Source organism: Suricata suricatta, chromosome 13, assembly GCF_006229205.1.
Source record: "Suricata suricatta isolate VVHF042 chromosome 13, meerkat_22Aug2017_6uvM2_HiC, whole genome shotgun sequence".
In the NCBI taxonomy this organism is placed as follows: Eukaryota; Metazoa; Chordata; class Mammalia; order Carnivora; family Herpestidae; genus Suricata; species Suricata suricatta.
Genome location: NC_043712.1, coordinates 79015881 through 79036529, shown reverse-complemented (window position 1 = coordinate 79036529; position 20649 = coordinate 79015881). Strand labels below are relative to the sequence as shown.

The window sequence follows — 20649 nt, the reverse complement described above, 5'->3', positions numbered from 1 at the left end:
GAGGCAGCTGATTTTTAGTGGTAAAAGAAACATGTTTATTTGGGGTGGCATGACTTGTTAACAACTACAGACAACGAATTTGTCTTCCATTCATCTCTCCAAAGACAAACTTTAATAATTTATGTAATGATGTATAGATGAGTATACATGATATATAGATCTGGATGTATAGGTACGTACAAGCATGACAAAATTCCACGTGTTGAGTTGTGCATTATGTAGATATGGCTACATGCCATCATTACCAGCAATTTAGATGTTTTTGCTTCCTGTGAGAACTGTCTGGCATTAGAACTAAGCTACTTTGCAGTCTGTCTGGGGTTGAGGTGGGAAATGTCCCCAGTGACAGTGCCCCACAGCCCATTTCACAGTCACTTGAAATTCTGGCCAGGTGCAGGTTCTAACCTTGATTGCTACAGTGGCGCTGGCCTGGCCTGTGTCTCCCACAGGCCACTGTCGCATTTCTAAGTGGGCTGGTAGGGCCACAGGGAGTGTTTCCGAATGACCCCCAAGGAGGGGGAACTTCTGGCTGCCATGAAGGTGATGAGCTAAAAGGAATCCCACGGGCTGCCTTCCCTGCACTGAAATCTGGAAATTCTAGCAATGAGAGGGAAAGGCAGAATGAATCCAGAGGCAGACTTTGTATCCAGATGTTGAGAAACTCTAAAGAAAATGATGGGCTAAAGGAAGAGAGAACTGGGGGTTGGGAGTGGGGGAGGAGGAGAAGAGAGAAGGCAACGGTCAAAGTCTCTAGATGGAGTCCTGAGCCAGTGCAGGGTGGAAGCAGTGATCTTGGTGGGCCAGGCTTATTCAGGAGCTGAACGAGTCTTGTCTATTGTGTTTGCAAACTTGGAGTATAAGCTCAAAGTTGGATTTTTCTGCATGGACTTTGTCTGCTGTTTTTAATCCAGGACGGAAAATGAGACACCCAGGGCTCTATGTACTAGATGACTTGCTACCAATAATCTACCTCCCTTAAATCACTCTGATCTCAGCATTTAAATCTGTAATGCCAGCCACAGATGGCCAGTAGGACCCTGAGTTGTCTCCCCCAACTCCAGTTGGAGAAAGCAGCCTTGGATATGGAACAACTAGGCAGTGCATCTGAAGGAGAAAGAGATGCCAGGGGAAGCAAACACAGTTCAGCCTAGAGAGTGGTAGTAGTAGTGCTCAACTCACCTCACCCTCGCTCACAGTGAAGACACCAATTGAGTCTCCCTTATACCAGAGGAAGCAGACCCAGTGTGACAAATGGAACAGGAATGTAAAGCTTTAGTACATGGGGAAATAAAGGAAACAGTTGCAAACATAAGACAAAATAATAAAAATCAAATTGACATTAGCTTTCCAATAGCAACACTGGATGCAAATCCATAACACTGAAGTGTTGAAGGAAAAGAATTTTGAACCTAGAACTATTTAAAAGGTGAAATTTATACGATCTGAAGAGAAACCCAAACTATTTAAACAGGAGGGTCAGACAAAGACATCCTCAGGTGCACAAGGACTGGTTGCAGACTTACTGTCCTCACACATAACTACAGAACCGGGCAAAATGTAGTAGGCAACTGTCATCAAGTGTTGGGTGGCTACCGTGTGGCTCTGTGCTCCTTGAGATGGGGGCAACGGCATCTCATTCCTCCCGACTCACTCTCTGAGGACACTTCTTCCAGCTGTGGTGCAGGGGGGTGAGCCCAACTGCACAGCAGTATTCCGTTGAGTTAGCAAGTAGGAACAGGATTTTAGAGCTTCTGAACGTGACTCAAGTTTGTAGGACCAGGGTGTCAGAGAGAAGGAAGTTGTGTGGGGAGGTGGGAACAGCAGTCCACGTTGGGTTCCCTTGGGCTCTTGATCAGGAATGCAGCCCTGCACAGCCTATGGAAATAATAGATACCCCTGGTTTTAAAAAATCAAATAGAACTGTCTGTAGTGTATTCTGAACTTCTACGGTGGTGCTCCATCCTGCATGGTGATATCGTGTGGTGGGTTCCAGGGCTACACCACCTGCCTTCACATCTTGGCCCTGCCGCTAACCAGCTGCATGATCTTTGGCAAGTTGCTTAGCCCTTTCAATGTCTTCGTTTGGAAAATGAGGATGATAATTATAAAGGCGTCCATGTTCTAGGGATGCGGTGATGATTAAGCAAGTTAATTAAGATAAGATAAGATAATTAGAACAGTAATTGATGTGTACATGGTCAGTGCTGTGCAAGTCTTCCGGGCCAGATACTCAGCAAACTCAGTCTAGAAACTATCAATTCAGGGAAATATTCTTAATTTATTTCATTGATGATTTATACTTTCCATTTTCTCTATTCTTTCTTTTTGGAAATCCTTTATTTGGATGTTGGATTGCTTGGCCTGGTCCTTTACTTTCCTTGTCTTTCTGTTTTATTGTTGTCTTTACTGTCTTCTCCGTGTTTCTTCAACCCTACTATTGAGTTCTTTTTTGTTTGTTTTTTGAATCCTTCTGTTTTTATTGGATCCTTTTTTAATTTCATGACTGCAATAACTTATCTATCTGGGGATGTTAATGATAATTTGTTTTTCTTAAATATTTTTCTCTATGCATCATCTCTATTTCATGTAAAATGCTTTTTTGTTTCTGTTTTGTTTTTGTTTTATGGTATCTATTTATGCTGGAGGCTTTCTTGAGGGGTCTGGTAATCAGTCCTTGCTTTTCTGCTCATGATTAAGAGCCTGTGAGTGAAGCTTACTGACCTGGAGTTTTGCTGGAACAATCTAGGTGGGTCTTCCCCCCCCCCCCCCCCCCCCCCCCCCCCCCCCCCCCCCCCCCCCCCCCCCCCCCCCCCCCCCCCGCCGCCCCCGCCTGCAGAAGCTCAGTGTCAGTACTTTAGTCTTTTCTCTTGGGCTAGTCAGATTCCCCAGAGGAAGCACCCTTATTTGACCCTCTGAAGGGTGAAGGTCTGGCCCCCATGTTCTTGGAGTGAGCATATCCTTCATTATGCATAGTCACTGAATCATGTTGTTGATCAAAGACTTTCTCTTTTATCCTTACATTTTTTAAAATGTTTATTCACCTTTGAGAGAGAGACACACACACAGAGCATGAGAAGAAGACAGGCAGAAAGAGAGTGAGACACAGAATTCGAAGCAAGCTCCAGGTTCCAAGCTGTCAGCACAGAGCCTGATGGAGGGCTGGAACCCATGAACGTGAGATCATGACCTGAGCTGAAGTCAGTTGCTGAACTGACTGAGCCCCCCAGGCACCCCTCTTTTACCCTTTCTAGTGAATAAATTTCTAGTTCCTACTGGAAGAGGGAAGGGGCAGTACCTAGCAGCAGAGAATAACAGAGGGACCTGGGGCTCTACCTGCTTCTCCAGCAGCTCCAGGCCAATTTTCCTCTGCTCCTTCAGGACTCTCTCAGCTTTCTGCTAAGTCAGACACCACTTGTTCATCTTCTCTCAAGCTTCCAAATGTTCTCATGTCCCTTTTCCTATTCTCCATATCCTTGTGGTTATTTTTGTAAGCCTCTTTCATATGATTTTAGTGGAGTTTTTTGAAGAAGCAAAATGCCATGTGTACAGTTAATAGTTAATCTTAACTCCAAAGTTGTCAAGTCTCATCTGAAATATCACCTCCTCCAGAGGACCCTCGCTTCCTACTGTCACGCCAGTCCCCACGACATGATAGGCCCCTTGTGGGTATCTCCGGCATTGTGTGCTGCTTTTATCCTAACACTATTAATCTTGGTTGCAATTACTTGCATCCCTGTTTGTCGTTCTTGCTAAACTCAATGCTCTAGAGGGCAAGACTGTGACAGCGCCATCCCCAATTCTTACCAGAGAGCTTGACCTCTAGCAGCTGCATAGTAATCATTTCTTGAACGAATAGATTATTTCTTGTGTTGAACAGAAAATTCTAATAAAGGAGAGGTATTGCTCTTTCCTATCTTATTTGATTTAAGGCTTCAAGGCTTGTAGAAACAGAAGTTGTTCTCAGTTCTATTTTGGTAAATGCATTAGAAGACATAGTCTAGAAAATCAGTCCTTCTTAGTTGGAATTGCCGAATTACTTGTTTGTCTTATTTGATTATCAGCAAGGAAGTAAATACGTGAGCACCTTTGAATGTCCTTAAAGAATTCCATATGTAATTCCTTCTTTCAGGTAATGTACACTAATCATAGGATATTCCATACCATAGAATGCTGTGGTGTTTTAGAGTCTGCTTTCTTTAATATTAAATATTCTTTTGCTTCTTACCAAGTGTACAGCTGTGAAAGTTAAATGTCAACTTTAAAAGGCAATGAATAAGAATGAGTTTGCTCAATGGACCAAAGTAATGTGCTTCAACTTATAAAAGAAAGGCTGTAATCATAATGTAAATTTAAACTTCCAGTTACCTCTTAACAAAAAACCCCCAGAATATAGGTATAGTTTTGCTGTTAAGGGGACATTACTCAGATACATTTATCTTAACTCTTAGATAACATTCACTATATTATGATGGCACTTGACAGTCTGTTCTTTTTTTTTTAAAAATGTTTATTTTGAGAGAGAGATTGAGAAAGAGAGAGAGAAAAAAGAGAAAGAGACAATTCCTAGCAGGCTCCACGCTGTCAGCAAAGAGCCTGACATGGGACTCAGTCCCATGTCCGGTAAGATTATGACCTGAGTAAGACCAAGAGTCAAATGCTTAACTGACCTGACCGAGCCACCTGGGTGCCCAACAATTTGTTTCTTTTCTCACAACTCAATTGCTAGCCAACCTACTTTATTTTGGACCGATGTCAAGAGGACACAACACCTTTCCTTCTTAAACTGACAGCAAACATTTCTGGAACATATTGAAAATAGTGTTTGGACACTGCTTATCACTCCTGGCCTTACCTAGAGAAAAAGACTCTGTGGATAACTCCTTCCACATAAGTCTCAGACTGAGATAAATTTTTAAAAATTATAATGTAGGGAGTAATAAAGTTGAGACTAAAAGTGGTATCCATGACTTAACTTTAAAAATGAGATTTACATACATTGAGGCTGGATTGAGCTTGTCTAAAACCAGAGTTGTTGTTCCTCTTGAGAGCCGGTTACATTTCTATCAGTGAGTTTCCAAAGAATTCACCCTGACCAGTAACAGAAGGGGTGAGAGCTGGCGAGGCCCAGAGAGCCACCAACAGTGCTCTTCTGGTCTCAGATGGGGACAGTTGCATGTTTAGGGGGTCTCTGACACATACTCCTTTTACTACATGGGTAGAAACATTAAAGGCATTGAAGAGTAATGAGAGACACATTTCCTTTAAGGCACATAGGAAAAGTAGATAAGAACATGAATATAATTAGTAGGTTAAGAGACTTGTTTTGGCCTCCCATCTTGTTCTCAAGAACTTGTACTTAATTCGGGAAGCTAACTCACTATCAGAAGGCCCTTAGATATGTGATGATCTTATACAAAATCATTTTATGATTTGTTCATATGAACAGACAGTTGTAGCTGATTCATTCTAAGAAGTAAGGTTTTTCCATGTATAATATTTGGACTGCACCTGTGACCATTAAGCAAGCAAGCAACCAGAAACCAAAACAACAGAACAAACAGAACAAACAACAACAAAAGCTGCATCAAGTTGATCCAAATTTGCAAATGAAATTTAGTATAAATATAGTTTTAAGATCTTATTTCTCAGAAACCCTTACTTAAATATGCATATGTAACCATGCATGGTCCTGGGATAATGGTTTACAGGAGAAGCTAATTTCTTTGGACAGGGGAAAGCCAACTCTGGCATAGAATATGTGCTGGGCGAGATGCTTACCCATGGGAGCCTGTGTCAGTTTGAGGGCAGCCCAGAAGTACGGACTGCCTGCTGGAGGATGGAGAAGTATGAAAGTATGAAAGAAGTAATAAAGGAAGTGTGAAAGGAGAAGTATGGAAGGACCTCTTACAAGGATAACCATTAACTACTGTGTCTTGACGTTTTTACCAAATTTCATTGACTCCTGGTGCTAGTGATTAGTGGATATTGTCAGGATTTTATAATAAATGTGTCTTGTTTCCAGAAGTTATCCAATGCTTATATGATCCACATGATGGGAGAAGAAAGAAATTAATAGTGTTTTGGATCACTGGGTAGCTTTTTGGAGATAGTGTGGTTTTTCAGAAAAAGCACAGTATGAGAAGGTAGACCTGGCTTCTACTTCTGGACCTGCACTAAACCTGCTATGTGACCTTGTGCTGGCCAGTAAGACTCTCTGGGTTCCAGTTATTTCCATCTATAAAATGAAGAGATTGAACCAAATGATCTGTAAAGTCCTTTCCTGCTCTAAAATTTTATGGTTCTAAGGAGAAAGGCATCTGTAGTCTCATAAATGGACAAGTTAAATGAGGCCACAAAGTAGTTCAGGCAGTTAAGTGTTCATTGTTGGCATAGAGCACTTATCCATATGTGTGTGGAGTGATTACTTCCCTGTAGCCATAGCGAGCTTAGGCCACAGCTTAAACTCTTTCAATTTATTTCTCTCACTGGGGCGTTTAGCATCTGTAAAACCTTTGGCATTCTTCAGAGTAAAGGGACTGAATATGAATAGCAAGAGATGTTATTTTGGTATTTTTTTTCCTTTTCTCAATGTACAGTGCAAGGCATTTGCTTTTTTTCTGCTCAGGCACTTAGCCGGGGGCTTGTCTCTTGGTAAAATGCCACCCAGTTGTTGAACATTTTTCCAGAAGGAAGAAAAGCTTTAGAAACTGCCCTCTGATGAAAATGATGAGGATAACAAAGAAAATGTGAAGAGTAGAATGATGTGGTGGAATGACCATGCAGTAGGAATGAGACTGACCCAAACCCCTTTCTTGATTTCCCATCTTACTCACTGGAGGACCTTTTCCTTCCCAGTGTAATATAGGCAGGCTGTATGCTAATAGACTGATTCTTCTCCCCACTCCCACCTCCCCCTGGCCCATGTGTTGGCCATATGACCCAGGCCAAGCCAATCAGAAAGCATTCTAGGATTGTAATTGAAGTTTTGGGCAAGATGCCCTAACATTTTCCAGGTGGCAAGTTACAGAGAGCATCTTGCTGCAGGGGGAGCATCTATCTCTAAATGAAGTGAAGCAGAGGTGTAGAAAAAGACTGTTCTGATGGTATCCTTTTTATATGTACTGGTATTTTCTTTCTTTTTTTTCTTAATTGAGTTTGAGTTGGGTTTCTAGAACTTAAAACATTAAATAATACTACAAATAGCAAATACTTGTATGTATTGTGTGCATGACACCATTATAATGTTGCTAACTCATTCACTTCCTCCAAAACTCATATGACTTGGTTCCATCTACATTATCTACTTTCTACGGTGGGAAAAACAAAAGCACAGAGAAGTCAAGTAACATGTTCAAACTCTCAGAGCAGGTAAATGATGAGTCAGGATTTGGACTCAGATTGTCTAAGGCCAAAGCTCTTGGTCTTAGCTATTCTTCTATAATTCCCTCTTTGAATTCTAGGCAACTAACAGAACTCTGAACATGGAGTTGTTATTTGCTGTATTTACGCAGGCCAGGTCTTGGGAACCAAGCCATTAAATGGAAATACTGTTCAAAGGTTCTTTATCTCTTGAAAGTTCTGGATTCAAAATTTTCATTTTTCAAATAACATGGCTAGTGGTTCCTAAGACATGCTGTAGGAACTTTGGCTTGGAACTCTTGGCTTCTAACTTTCCCCTGTGAGGCAAGAATCCTGCCTGAGCTCACTTCACTCACTTGGGCTGCCTGGAAATGGTGGCTTGGCAAGTGCTGAGTGACAATGGCTTTTATAGTTGGTCAAATTTGCTGAAATGATTTCAGAGTTGACCTAAATGCTACTGTTCTTTGCGCTATTCCTGTACTTAGGGTATCCTTCCTTACCTGACATACGTTGAAACCAAATGGCTAAGTAGGTGAGACACTTTCCCATTTGTTAATGTTCAGGGGTATGGCTCAGGTCCTGACTTGGCTTGTGTGCCTTGGCACAGGAGTGTTTTAGTGGTGGGTAGCAATGATATCCTTGCAGGGTAATTCATATAATTTGATAAGAAAATTTATGTGAAAGCACCTGGTATAGTGCTTGTTAGATTCTAAAGTTTTGGCATCATAGTGCTGACATGTGACATGATGGCTGACTCAGACCATCCCTATAAATCTTTACTGTATCTAACTTCATTAGAATAGTCATTCACACTACACCTACCAAACTGAAGTTTTTTTGCATATTCAGGTGTGCTCAGAGGCCCTCAAGATAAAAGTATGAAGATAGCCTTCTTCAATTTATTTGGTCTCTAGTCCCTAGAAGTAGCCACCAACAATCCCCCTTTTCTCTGTGCATGAATGCCACAGCTCCCAGCAAGAGGCAGAGGTCATTTGCCTGTCTTATAAGTCTGGGCTGGCCTTGTGACTTGCTTTGATCAATAGAATATACCCGAAGTGATGCTCTGGGATATCAGAAAGCAGACCCTATGAGACTGGTAGTTTCTACTTTCTGATTCTTGGCTTCTAGTCAACATGCTGTGAGAAGCCCAAGACACATGGAAGAAAACCAAGGCATTGTGTTGACAGCTCCAGCTAAGCTCCCAGACAACAAACAAAACCAACTGCCAGGCATGAGAATGGGCTCTCTTGGATCTTTCCATCCATTCAAGTACCTGGATGATTGTTGGTTTCATTAACATCACATGGACCAAAACACTACACAGCTGAGCCCAGTCATCCCAAAGAATAATTAGAGATAATAAAATAATTGTTATTTTAAGTTACTAACTTTTATGCCGTAGCAATAGCTAATTGAAGTAACCTTAATGTCTCTAACTATCATGATTATATGGCTGCTTCTACCATTATTTGGCCTACAGGTGAATTTTTGTCATTGCTAATCCATTGGGAATACAAGCAGTTCAAATTTTGGGATTGATGAGCTCATAAAACAAATGAGTGGCAAAGATTTTCAAAATGTCAATATTATAGGAATTTATATTTAATCCTGACATTCCTTTTATTCCATGTAATGGTGAGCCTGCATTGCTAGTATTACTTTTTATAATATTAGAAATTTATGTGGTTGTCATAATGCTATAATTACTTGAAGTCTTCACTGGGTCTCAGTGGATAGTACTATATTATGCATTTTTGAGCCATAGAAGTGGTTTCACAGGAACAAGAACTTTGCAGCATTACAGAAATCTTTGCTGCTATGTTTAATTTGATTCTATGTTTGGCATGTTCATAGATAAATTATGACCTTAATATGTAAGACTTATATTACCCTTCAAAATGGCTTGCAAAAACTATTAGTCCTGAGGAAATTGTATTTGTTCCACATATCTGAATTCATCCTTTTGACATTATGAGTGGCTACTATGAATTAGGAACAACGAGGTACTAGAAATTTAGAGACGAAAGCCACCCCATTCCTGAAGTAGCTCATTGTCTAATACATGAGATAAAAAATAACCAGTCAGTACTCACGTATCAGTGAGGAATACACTTGGCTAAAAGTAAAAGAAAACCTAACTAATAGCAACTTTAGTAATTAAGGAATTTGGTCAGCTGGCATGAAATATAAGGGAGTTAAGACTGATATGTCATGGGGCACCTGGGGGGCTCAGCTGGTTAAGCATCTGACTCTTGATGCGGATCTTATGGTTTGTGGAATTGAGCCCCCCAATGGGCTGAGCATGGAGCCTGCTTGGGATTCTCTCTCTGCCTCTTCCCCATGTGCATGTTTTCTCTGTCTCTGTCTCTCTTTCTCTCTCTCTCTCACAAAAATAAATTAACTTAAAAGACTGGTATAGCACCTACATGATGTCATCAAGGATGTAGGGTACTTTTGTCTTTCTTCTCTACAAGTTTTGGTAGGAAGCTTTCATCCTCATAGTGTCAAGAGGGTGCTGTGCCTCTCAACATCATCAATCTGTTCTAAAAAGGAAGAACTGGGAAAGTGAAGAAGTAAAGGGAAACCCCCCTCAGAATCTTCATTCTGTATCTACATGATGGACTGTGACATGGCCCCCCTTGGCTACAAAAGTCTTCTAAGTAAAGAAAAGCAAGGGAGAAGGGAGGCTGGAAGTGTTGTTGAATAAGCCAACCTACACGTTGCAACATGCTAGAGTGAACAGAGGAGGCAAGGGAAGAACGTAACTCAGATTTGGAAGGTTAGGAAATGCTTCCAGATAGACATGAAACCTAAACTGAGTCACGAAGTTTGAGCTGGAGTTAGCCAGATCAACAGGAGAGAAGGGCACCCTAGCCAAGGACTTTAGGCAGAGGGTAATGGTACTTGTGATGGGTGTGCTTGGTTCAGAGAGTACAAGTTTTCAGTGATACCAGCCAAAGTTGGAGAGAGATGTTTGGGACAAAGCAGGTAGGGCCTGAACGCTATGTTAAAAAGTTTGGACTTTATCATGAAAGCAAGAGTGAAAGATTTTCAAGTATGGGGTAGAAAGGATCAGATTTGTGTTTAGAAAGCAAAAGGCAGGTGGTAGTTGATTGGAACTGCACTGAGAAGACTGTTGAACTAATCAAGTCAAGACATGATAAGGTCCTGACCTCTAGTGATAGCAGTGCAGAGGAAAAGATTTCATATTTTAGATATATTAAGAGAGAGGAATAGACATTTGCTTGGTAACAGATAAGATTAGTTATAAGGGCAGAAAAGACTCAAGGTTGATTCCCAGGCTTCTGGCTTAAGCATGTGGGGTTTAATGGGGCCATTCATTGAGGCAGTGAAGGTAAGAGGAAGAGCAAATACCAGATAGCAGGTGGATAGTTGAGACTGGAGCATGAGCGAGATCACTGACCCAGATCCAGTTGCTTAAATAAGTGTCCTAACTAGTTCCTCTGCCTCCAGTCTTGTCCCTTTCAATCCATTTGGCAGCTTGAATATTTCAAATAAAATGCAAAGAGAACTATGTTCTTCCACTCCTTAATTAGTACCATTGCAGTATTGCTTTTTCTTCTTGTGTTAATGAGCACATACCTTGTGTCTGGCACTGAGCGCAGAGCTTTATATGCCTTATTTCATTTAATTCTTTCTTTGAGATAGACACTGAAGCTATCTCCATTAAAAGGGGCTCAGAGAAGTAAAATAACTTCCCAATAGTTCCTTGACCTAGTAAGCACCAGAACTGGGTTTTAAACTCAGGTCTGGTCTGACTGCAGAGTTTGTGTCCTTAACCCCTATAGTACATTGTCTTTCATGCTTAATTGTTTAGAGTGCTCCATTTCCTTCAAAGTATTTCATATGCATTATCCACTCCTAACATTTATACGAAGTTATATGTCTGTATTTTCTTAATTTTGTAAACAAGAAAATCAAAGCATAGAGATAATCAAAGATCCAATTTCTCATTAATTAATCTATCCATCTAGTCTCTACATATTTATGGAAAAGATACTAATGGAGGTAAATGAGATGTAGAGGGTTTAAATGACTTGCTCAAGACCCCATAATCACTTGGTGGTCAAGCAGAGACTAGAATCTCTGGGTTTGTAAGTCTGCGTTCTTGATGGGAGGAGAGAACTGCTTCCAAACTGCTAGGAAACTTAGCAAGGGCTTGGCTTGGATCAGGAGTAAAGCAGATTCAAATTGTCTGCCATTTCATCTGTTCTTTCCACATCTTTGCCCTGTAGCTTCTTTGAGATTGATTTCTAGGATGGACCCAGAGGGTATAATGCTACGTTAAATAAGTTGGAGAAGGACAAATATGGTATGGTTTCATTCATAGGTGTAATTTAAGAAGCAAAACAAATGACCAAACAAAGAAAAAAGAGATGAACAAAAAACAGTCTCCTAAATACAAAGGACTAAGTAGTGGTTGCACAGGGGTGCTGGGTGGAGGATGAGTGAAATAGATAAAGCAGATTAAGGGCACATTAACCCTGGTGAGCACTGAGTAACATATGGAATCATCAAATCGTATTGTACACCGGAAACTAATATAACATTCTGTTAATGATTTAAAAAACGAGGGAGTAAACAAAGATAGAGAAAGATAAGGGACCCCCAAAATAGAAAATCCTTCAAAGAGAGCAGTGGCAGTTATCCCCAAGACTAAAGCTTGCCAACGAGCCAACTGTGCCGCAGATTGGGAGAAGAATCTCCTGAGACCAGAGCAGAACAGAAGTCTCCAAGAGAAATTTTCACAAGAAGTAAAATTAACTGAACATATTGAGATGAGAATTACACAGCTGGGGAAGTTTGAGAGTAAATTAGTGGCAGATTAAAAAAAGAAGGGGGGGCTTTCAGCCCATGTGGAAGAACTGTAAGATTTGCTCTGTGTGGCTTCATTCTGCAGGTAGAAGGAAGAGGAATCTCAGCTCAATCTGAGACTAAAAAAGAATGATGATTTCTGATAAGAATGAGACATAACTTCCCAGAATGGTTGTAACCTCCTCTTCCCTCCTACCACAGAGTCAAGTAGAATCCATAGCCATGGGGGCTTTCCTCGTCCTAAGTAAGGGATGCTGCTTCTACCGCTGCCAGAAACAGGATTAATTCCAAATTAATTCTCTGCTTTTTTGAGTCACTTACTCAGATTTAGACTCTTAGGTGGGACCTCTGATTTGCTGAGTACATGTCACATACCCTTGTTCTGGCTGCCGGGAAGATGGCTAAGAAAATATCTGCTTGTTCTCCAGACAGAAGAGAAAAGAAGCCATTGACTTTTAAAGTTCTTCCAGGTTTAAGAAACTGTGATTCCCTGGGTTTTGGTATTTCCTCTTGTCATAGATTCACACATGTTACCATAGAGGTTAGGGTCATTGTAGGCATTTTAACTAATACCATGGCTTTAATAAAAACTTCAATATCAGACTTCTTTTCCTTTTTCATCTTGCAGAACCTTTAGTAGTTCTCCACCTTACAACCATTAACGGTTGAAGAGGCATGTGTGGCAAACTGTGGATGGTGTTGGGCAAAAGCCAAGTGTCCACTTTCCAAACGTTCTTGCAGCATGGCATTATATTGGTAAATTTATCAGCGTCTGGTCTTCAGTTTTACATTTCCAGAAGGACAATTTTATCAGTGCTTCAGAAATTTTCTGATTCATGGAGATTGACTTATGCTCATTAAACTCACAAGAAAAGCCAGTATTCTAATTACTTAATTTAAACCAGGAAACAAAATGTTCAAGCATACAAGCATACCAGTCATGTCAGCCAAACAAAAGGATTCTCTCGGTAAAAAAAAAATGTTTTTTAAATGGATAGGAAGGCAACATATAGTCAGAATGTTGTTCAGAGTGTGTGAGTTAGTTATAAGATTACAATAATCAATGGCCTCAGATGCTGACTACCTGATTATAATGGGACTCTTTCAGCTGTAAGTAAAAAATGCACAATTAAAATTACCTTGAGCCAAAAGGAGAGTTTATTATAAGAGTTTGAATGACCGGATGGAACTCTGGGAAAGTCCTTGGAAGAGCTGGGCTTTCAAGACTACTGGAATTAGGACCAGGATTCTCTCCTTGGTGGCTTCCTTTTCTCCTTCTGAGAAGAGGGACTTTACATCCCATGGTTCTTATCACAGAAGAGGGACTGTCCCTTTCCCACTCATCTCTAGTAAGAAATCCCATGGCAGGGCCCTGATGGAATCTGAACTGGGGGCTGATGCTCAGACCTATCAGCTATGGGTAGTGATGGAGTGGTAAAGCAGGGACATGTGGCACAAGGCTTGCTTGAGGTGATTCCAGACAATTAGATAAAGTCATAATCAGACTGCAACACTGGCTCTGATGTACTGCAGCTCTGCTCCCAGAACCCCCCAGAGAGGTCTGTTTATGAGCCAGGACACCTCTTCCTTGTGCCTAGAACACATGCTTCCTTTAGTTTTATCATCTCTGGCTTTCTTGAATTTCTCTGAAGGCCATTTCTCTTCTAATGGATTTATTCTTTCATTATAGTCTTTTTTGGCTATAGCCTTTAGCTGATATCGAAGAGCAAGATCTATGGTGATTTTCCATAGTTTGATTTTCAAAAGACCATCTTGTTTCAAATTGGGCAAAATATATCTCTTCAAGGTTGTTGCCCTGTTTTTCAGATTAAAATGCTCAGAGGGTGGAAGGGAGTGATCAGAGTTTATAGCTGACTGACTGAGTCATCATTCAGTATTATAGAAGTTTCCAGTTTGTTGAGCCACACTGCATTTTCAGAAAGATAACTGGATATTTTAACCTTCCACTTCTTTTTACTTTTTTTGTAGTAAATCTCTGTTTTTATGTTCTAATTTTATTTTTATTGCTTTATTCATTTAATTAATATTTTTAAGTGCTTACCTTGTATCAGATTCTGTGCTGGGAGGTGATAATAAAGAAAGGGAGAAGGGCCTGAGCTTGGTAGAATGGGTTTCTACCTGCTTTAAATGGGTTGAGAGATGCTCAATGCTGCCTTGCAAGGTTGGCCTGCCCAAAGCAGCACTCTGACTGAAAATATTATCATTTGCGTCATAAATTTGGATGAGAATGGGGTAGAGAAATAAGTTCACTGTCATCTATTAACATTTAACCATTTTAAGATTATGGAATATTTCCATTTAAATACTCCTCGGACAGCCATCTGTTTATTTCCTAGTTATAATGTAAGTTGATAGCTTTGCCATATTTGCTCCTTATTTTTTTAAAAAGACGATTTATCATGACTTATAGACTAATTCAATATGTTCACCATATTGCTGGACATTAGCTTCCAATTTTTCACTGTTACAAAGAAGGCTGCATAGAATATTATATATGTCTCCTTGAGTATATATGCAAAGATTTCTTAAAACTCAGAAATATAATTGCTGGTTATTAAGATATATGCACCTTCAATTTTGTAAGATATTGCCACTAGTAATGTATGAAGATACTCATACTTTCATATCCTTATAAACATGGTAGAGATTTAAAAGTTTTACCAAATGGATATCAAATGGTACCTTCTTGTTTTACTTTGCATTTCACTATTGAATTTAAGACTGAATTTTAAGCGTGAATTTGTTTTCAAATATTTATTAGCCACTGTGGTTTCTTCTACTATGAACTATTTATAGTCTTAGTCCATTTTTCTATAGGATATTATCTTTTATTGATTTCTAAGAATTTTTTATTTATCCCGGGTACTAATAGTAATTGAGTTCATTTTACAATAAATATCTTCTTGTCTGTGAATTCTCTTGTAGCACTGTTTATGGTGTCTTTTGAGCGATTGAAATTTCAAATTATAACTTAATCAAGTGTTATATGTAAAATATCAGATTGTAAACCTTTTAGAAATTGTATACACATATACATACATACATAAATATATATACATATATATGTAACATATTGAGTAGCCATCTATAAATAAAGGGGTTGTTTTATGTCCTTCAGCAAATTTAAAAATTTTTGTCATAAATGTCTTTTAAATCTGTTAGATGCATTCCTGTAGGAACATTAGAGATTTTATTGCAGTTATAAATGATATATTTCCACTTTAATTACGGTTTTGAATTTCTTGTTGCTGTTGTCTGTGTATGCTATTTTTGTATACTGATCATGTATTCAACAACCTCTCTGAAACTTGCCTATTATTATGATTTATAGATTCTCTTGGATTTTTTAAGTGTAGACAATCTTATATGTGGAAAATGAGAATTTTATTTCTTTCATTCCAGTTTTTATACTTATGCTTCTTTTTTCTTGTTTTACTGCATTTTCTAGATCTCCAATTCATAGAATAGAATCCAGTTCATTGACCAGAAACACTGATGGACTAATGTGACTATTTGGGAATGTTTATGCAAAGGGTTTTCATTGGCTTAGTTTTGACTTTCATTTACTGTTTTCTTCGCATAGTGATACTGCACTACTCTGTTTATTATATGTTAAATTTTCCTGGAGGAGCAAGAATCAAGTAATTCTAATGCAGGGGTTGGTGGTGGGGCGGGAGGGCAGTGAGATGTTTGGGCAGTTTTCTTAATCTCTTAGTTCAAGAGTTCCCTCTACTGTTGGAACAGTGAAGTGATCTATATTTCCTTGAATGCATCTTTTTTGAAAGAGTGGTGGTTCTAGGACCTTTTGTTTCTAAGCTCGAATTCTTATTTTTCTTTCCTTGCTAGTTGCTTCCCACTTTCCCAGAAGCAGCACCTTCCCACACTGCCACTGTGGTCTTGAATACTTCCCAAGCCCCTTTCTTGGAAAGCCAGTCTTCAGATCCTCTAGTCACAGACTTGTTATCAGTATTTCCCCATCAGTGAAGCATGCTCTCTTTCTGGGGGTGATGTCTTCTGTGTTCCATCCCCGTCAGGGACTTGCCACCCTCTTCTCTCTTCCATGTAATACCCAACCTGATTTTGTTCCAGTAGGGCTCTGGATCTGGCTCTACTGACTTTGGACTTTTCTCCCACATACATGTACACTGAGGTTTGTAGTTTCCTCTAGCGGCTGTTATGCACTAGGCATGGGTGATTTTGTGGTTTTATTTGCTTTTGCTGTTGATCTATGTGATTTTGGAGGATATATGTAGAAATTTGGGTTTAAGGAACCAAAGGATCAAGGAATGTGTAACAATCTTGTTCTGACTGTGGACTGGTCATTTTATCTTTGTGAGTCTATCATTTTTTGACTTACACATTCTGTGTTGTTAGGTTTATTGCTTAGGATCCTTCTGGTGTTTGTCCCTTTAATCGGTAGGTAATGATCTTTATAACTGATAACTTTTGACTCAAAGTGTCTATTACATATATTAATATAAGGATACTAACTTACTTTGGTTAATATTTTCTGGATATATCTTTTTATATCCTTTTATTTTCAAACTTCCTTTGGAAATAATTTATTCTAGGTATTGATGCATAGAGTTGTACTATGTAATACAATTTGATGTTCAGTTTAAGTCTGAGAAAATATTTTATTGATGAGTTTAACCCCTTTAATTGTATTTGCAAAGACATTTAATTCTATTTTTGTGATTTTAATTTGTCTTATGAGCAAAAATGATTTTCCTTTCTTCCTTTTCTTCTTTTCTTCTTGTTACTAGATTGGTCTTTAAAAAAATTACTTGCAACAGTATGGAGGTTCCTCAAAAAATTAAAAATAGAACTACCCTACAACCCAGCAATCGCACTACTAGGTATTTATCCAAAGGATGCAAAAATGCTGATTCAAAGGGCACATACACCCCAGTGTTTATAGCAACACTATCAACAATAGCCAAATAATGGAAAGAACTCAAATGTCCGACTGATGAGTGAATAAAGAAGATGTGTTATTATATGCAATGAATATTACTCTGTGATCAAAAAGAATGAAATCTTGCCATTTGCAACAACATGGATGGAACTAGAGTGTATTATGCTAAGTGAGATGAGTCAGTCAGAGAAAGATAAATATCATGTGATTTCACTCATATGTGGAATTTGAGAAACAAAACAGGTGAACACAGAGGAAGGGAAGGAAAAATAAGATAAAAATAGAGGAGGATGCAAACCATAAGAGACTCTTAAATACAGAGAACCAACTGAGGGTTGATGGAAGGTTGTTGGATGGGAGAATGAGCTAAGTGGGTAATGGGCAGTAAGAGGGACACTTGTTGGGATGAGCACTGTGTAAGTGATGACTCACTAAATTCTACTCCTGAAACCATTACTACACTGTATATTAACTAGCTTGGATTAAAAAATAAGAATAAAATTGTAAAAAATTAAGAAATTTACTTGTTAGTTTGAAAATTACAAAGGGGGAGGGGGGAAAAGAGGTGGTGGTGATGGTGGAGGGCACTTAAGGGGAAGAGCACTGGGTGTTGTATGGAAAACAATTTGACAATAAAATATTATGGAAAAAAAAAGAAAGAAAATTACAGATCTAATTTTTGTTCTTTTAACTGCCAGTATTCATACTTGAGTGTGCCTGAGCATCACTTAGAGGGCTTGTTAACACAGACCACAGGGCCCTACCCCAGCTTTCGAACTCAGCAGATCAGGGTTGGGACCCACTTGTTTGTATTCCTAGCAAGATTCTGGGTAATGCTAATACTACTACTCTGGAAGCCACACCATGAAAGCCCTGCAGGAACTGGTGGTTACCCCAGGTAAAATATTAGCACCTATACCCAACAACCGTTCTGAGTTTGACTCCTTGTTATTTTGGAACTCTTTTACTTATTGAATTCTCTTTCTCACCAGCATAGCCAAGCATTAAAATGTTTAAATTTCCTTGCACCCAATATTTTTAGGTATGCAATTCTCAGAAGAGTTTCTTTGACTGTCTAGTCCCATAATACTGCCAGAAACAGAAGTAGGGCTTTACTTATTTAATTTACTTGATTATTTTATTTAATTATATCTGATAGAGGAATCATTTTTGTCCCACCCTGAGTTCTAAACAGAGAAACTTTCTTGCAAGTTTCTCTGGACCGGTGGCTGGAGTTTCTTTGGTTTCTTTTATATGAGGTTACAGATGACAGACTCCTGACTATGAGTAGGAGTTTAGCTCTTTGCCTTCTGTGAACCCAAGGCCATGTCTCCAGCCCTTCATATGCAGCTCATATGCCACCTTCTAGTCTTGGCACATCATCTTATGGCTTGCCACTGTAGTGAGCATCCTCTTCATTTCGGGCACCTCAGGGTTCCCCTTTGGAGCTTGGCTGTGCTTGTAGACTTGGGGGTGGGCGGATGTATTTATTCAGCATTGCTATGTGTTTAATGGGGTGGAGGTTGGGGAAGCGATATCATCTCAGTCCACCTGGTTGTCTTCTATTATCTTTTTCAGCTGTCATCTAGCAGAAAACATGGGGCATAGAGTCAAAAACATTTGAGAGGCAGAAAACGGATGGTTAAGAGAATCCCAGTAGTCTAGAATACACCTAAACTCACAGACTTGGGATTGGTAGCGAATCATTAGTATAGGAGAGTAGTAAGTGGTGCTGAATTGGAAGTAATTGAAGGAAGGGCATCCTATGGTGGTAGATAATGCTATAAACAAAGTCTGGACAGTTACAGGTTTTTAAAAAAGTGTTTATTTTTGAGAGAGGAAGCGAGAGAGAAAATGAACATAAGCAGGGGAGGGACAGAGAGACAGGGAGACACAGAGTCCTAAGCAGCCTCCTTGCTGTCAGCATGAGGCTCCATGTGGGGCTCGAACCCATAAACTGTGAGTTCATGATCTGAGCCAAAATCCGAAGCTCATGACTGAGCCACCCAGACACCCCAGTTGTAGCTTTTAAAATGTTTTAGGGCCAATCCTCCTTAAAATGTTTTTATTTCATGTAGAGCACATAATACTAAAGATTTTCAGTATCATTCTTTTTGAGTTGTTCTTTTCTCAAATATTGCCGTATCCCTCTTAGGTGTGCCTTGACAACATATGCTGAGGACTATGCTCCGCCATGTGATTACCAGCCATTTGTGAGTATAAGACAGCTGAGAAGCCTTATTCTAATACTTATTTATTTATGTACTTAAAATTATTCCGTACTCCTAATGTAAACAGTCAAGCTTGGAAGAAAGGACAAATTGCAGAAAGTTATGACATTTTATATTTATTTAGAGATAGTAGCTATTTGTGGGAATCAATGGAATGTTTTATGGTTATGATTTATTTTTGGAAGTTTATAGATTTCAGGAAGAAAATACAACACTGTCCAAAATATATTAGTTATTTTCGTCCTCATCTTGTTTTATTGTCCCCTTCCCTGAATTCAATTTATGTGGAATAAACCCCTACCTTTCTATTCATTTGTATTGCATTGACACATAAAAGTAGGTAGTTTAATTTAGTTCTGGGAGATGTGTGTGTTGATAAAATATGTCCAGTTTATAACTCAATATACTTGTACTTAAAAAATTATACAACAGAAATGAAACAAGGGTGCTTCCTATTAGTCTTGTTATGAAAGTCTTGACTGGTACAATAGGTGAGAGATTTAACTGTTGAAAAGGAGAAAAAAGGTCATCTTTATTTTCAGAGAGTATGATTATCTCCTTAGGAGAATTAAAATATTACACTGAGAAGTAATTAGAATAAATAAGAGCATTTAGTGAGGTGATTGAATACAAAATAAGTATATTAAAAACCAGGATCTTTCCTTCATATCAGCACTACCTGCTTAGTTAACTGTGAGAAAAAAAACATACAAATTACTATAGCAACACAAATTTTAAATACTTTTGTGAAGAAAATTCTAGACCAAATAAAGATTAATCAAGACAATGTGGTCATTTGTCTCCGAAGATAGTGGACTTTCCACAGGCCACTTCCCTAGGACGAGGTGAATGATCCTCCACCTCTGACTCTGAGCAGGTAACTTATTTGATCAACAGAACATGTCAAGTGACCCTGTGCCAGATCTAGACTAGTCTGAAGAAGTCCGCTTCCAGCCCTCGGAGCCTCGAGCTACCATGTGAGGAATCGAGGTACTCAGCTGGAAGGAGAGGCCATGAGGAGGAACAGAGACGAGCTTGAGCAATGGGTGAGGAAGCCATGTTGGGAACACGGCCTCACTGAGTCTAGCCCGCAGCTCCAGACGCCAGCTGACTGCCGCCCAGGAAGGAGGCCAAGAAGATAATGATAAATTGATGTTTGAAGCCATTAAGTTTATTTAAAAAGTATACCCCAAGGTAACTGAGACAGAAATATTGAATCCAAGGGCATAATAACCATTTTAAGAGACTGGAAAACTATGTTAATTATGAATTAAATTCATAAAT

The 20649-nt window shown here is 39.3% G+C and overlaps 1 protein-coding gene across 2 annotated transcripts in view; it reads left to right on the top strand.

Moving 5' to 3' along the window:
- C13H9orf135 (chromosome 13 C9orf135 homolog) overlaps positions 1–20649 on the top strand; it is a 75220-nt gene that overhangs the window by 38912 nt on the left and 15659 nt on the right. For both annotated transcript variants that reach the window (XM_029921156.1, XM_029921155.1), the window contains exon 5: positions 19290–19347. In XM_029921156.1, coding sequence (XP_029777016.1) covers positions 19290–19347 — 58 coding nt within the window. The remainder of the gene's footprint in view (positions 1–19289; positions 19348–20649) is intronic.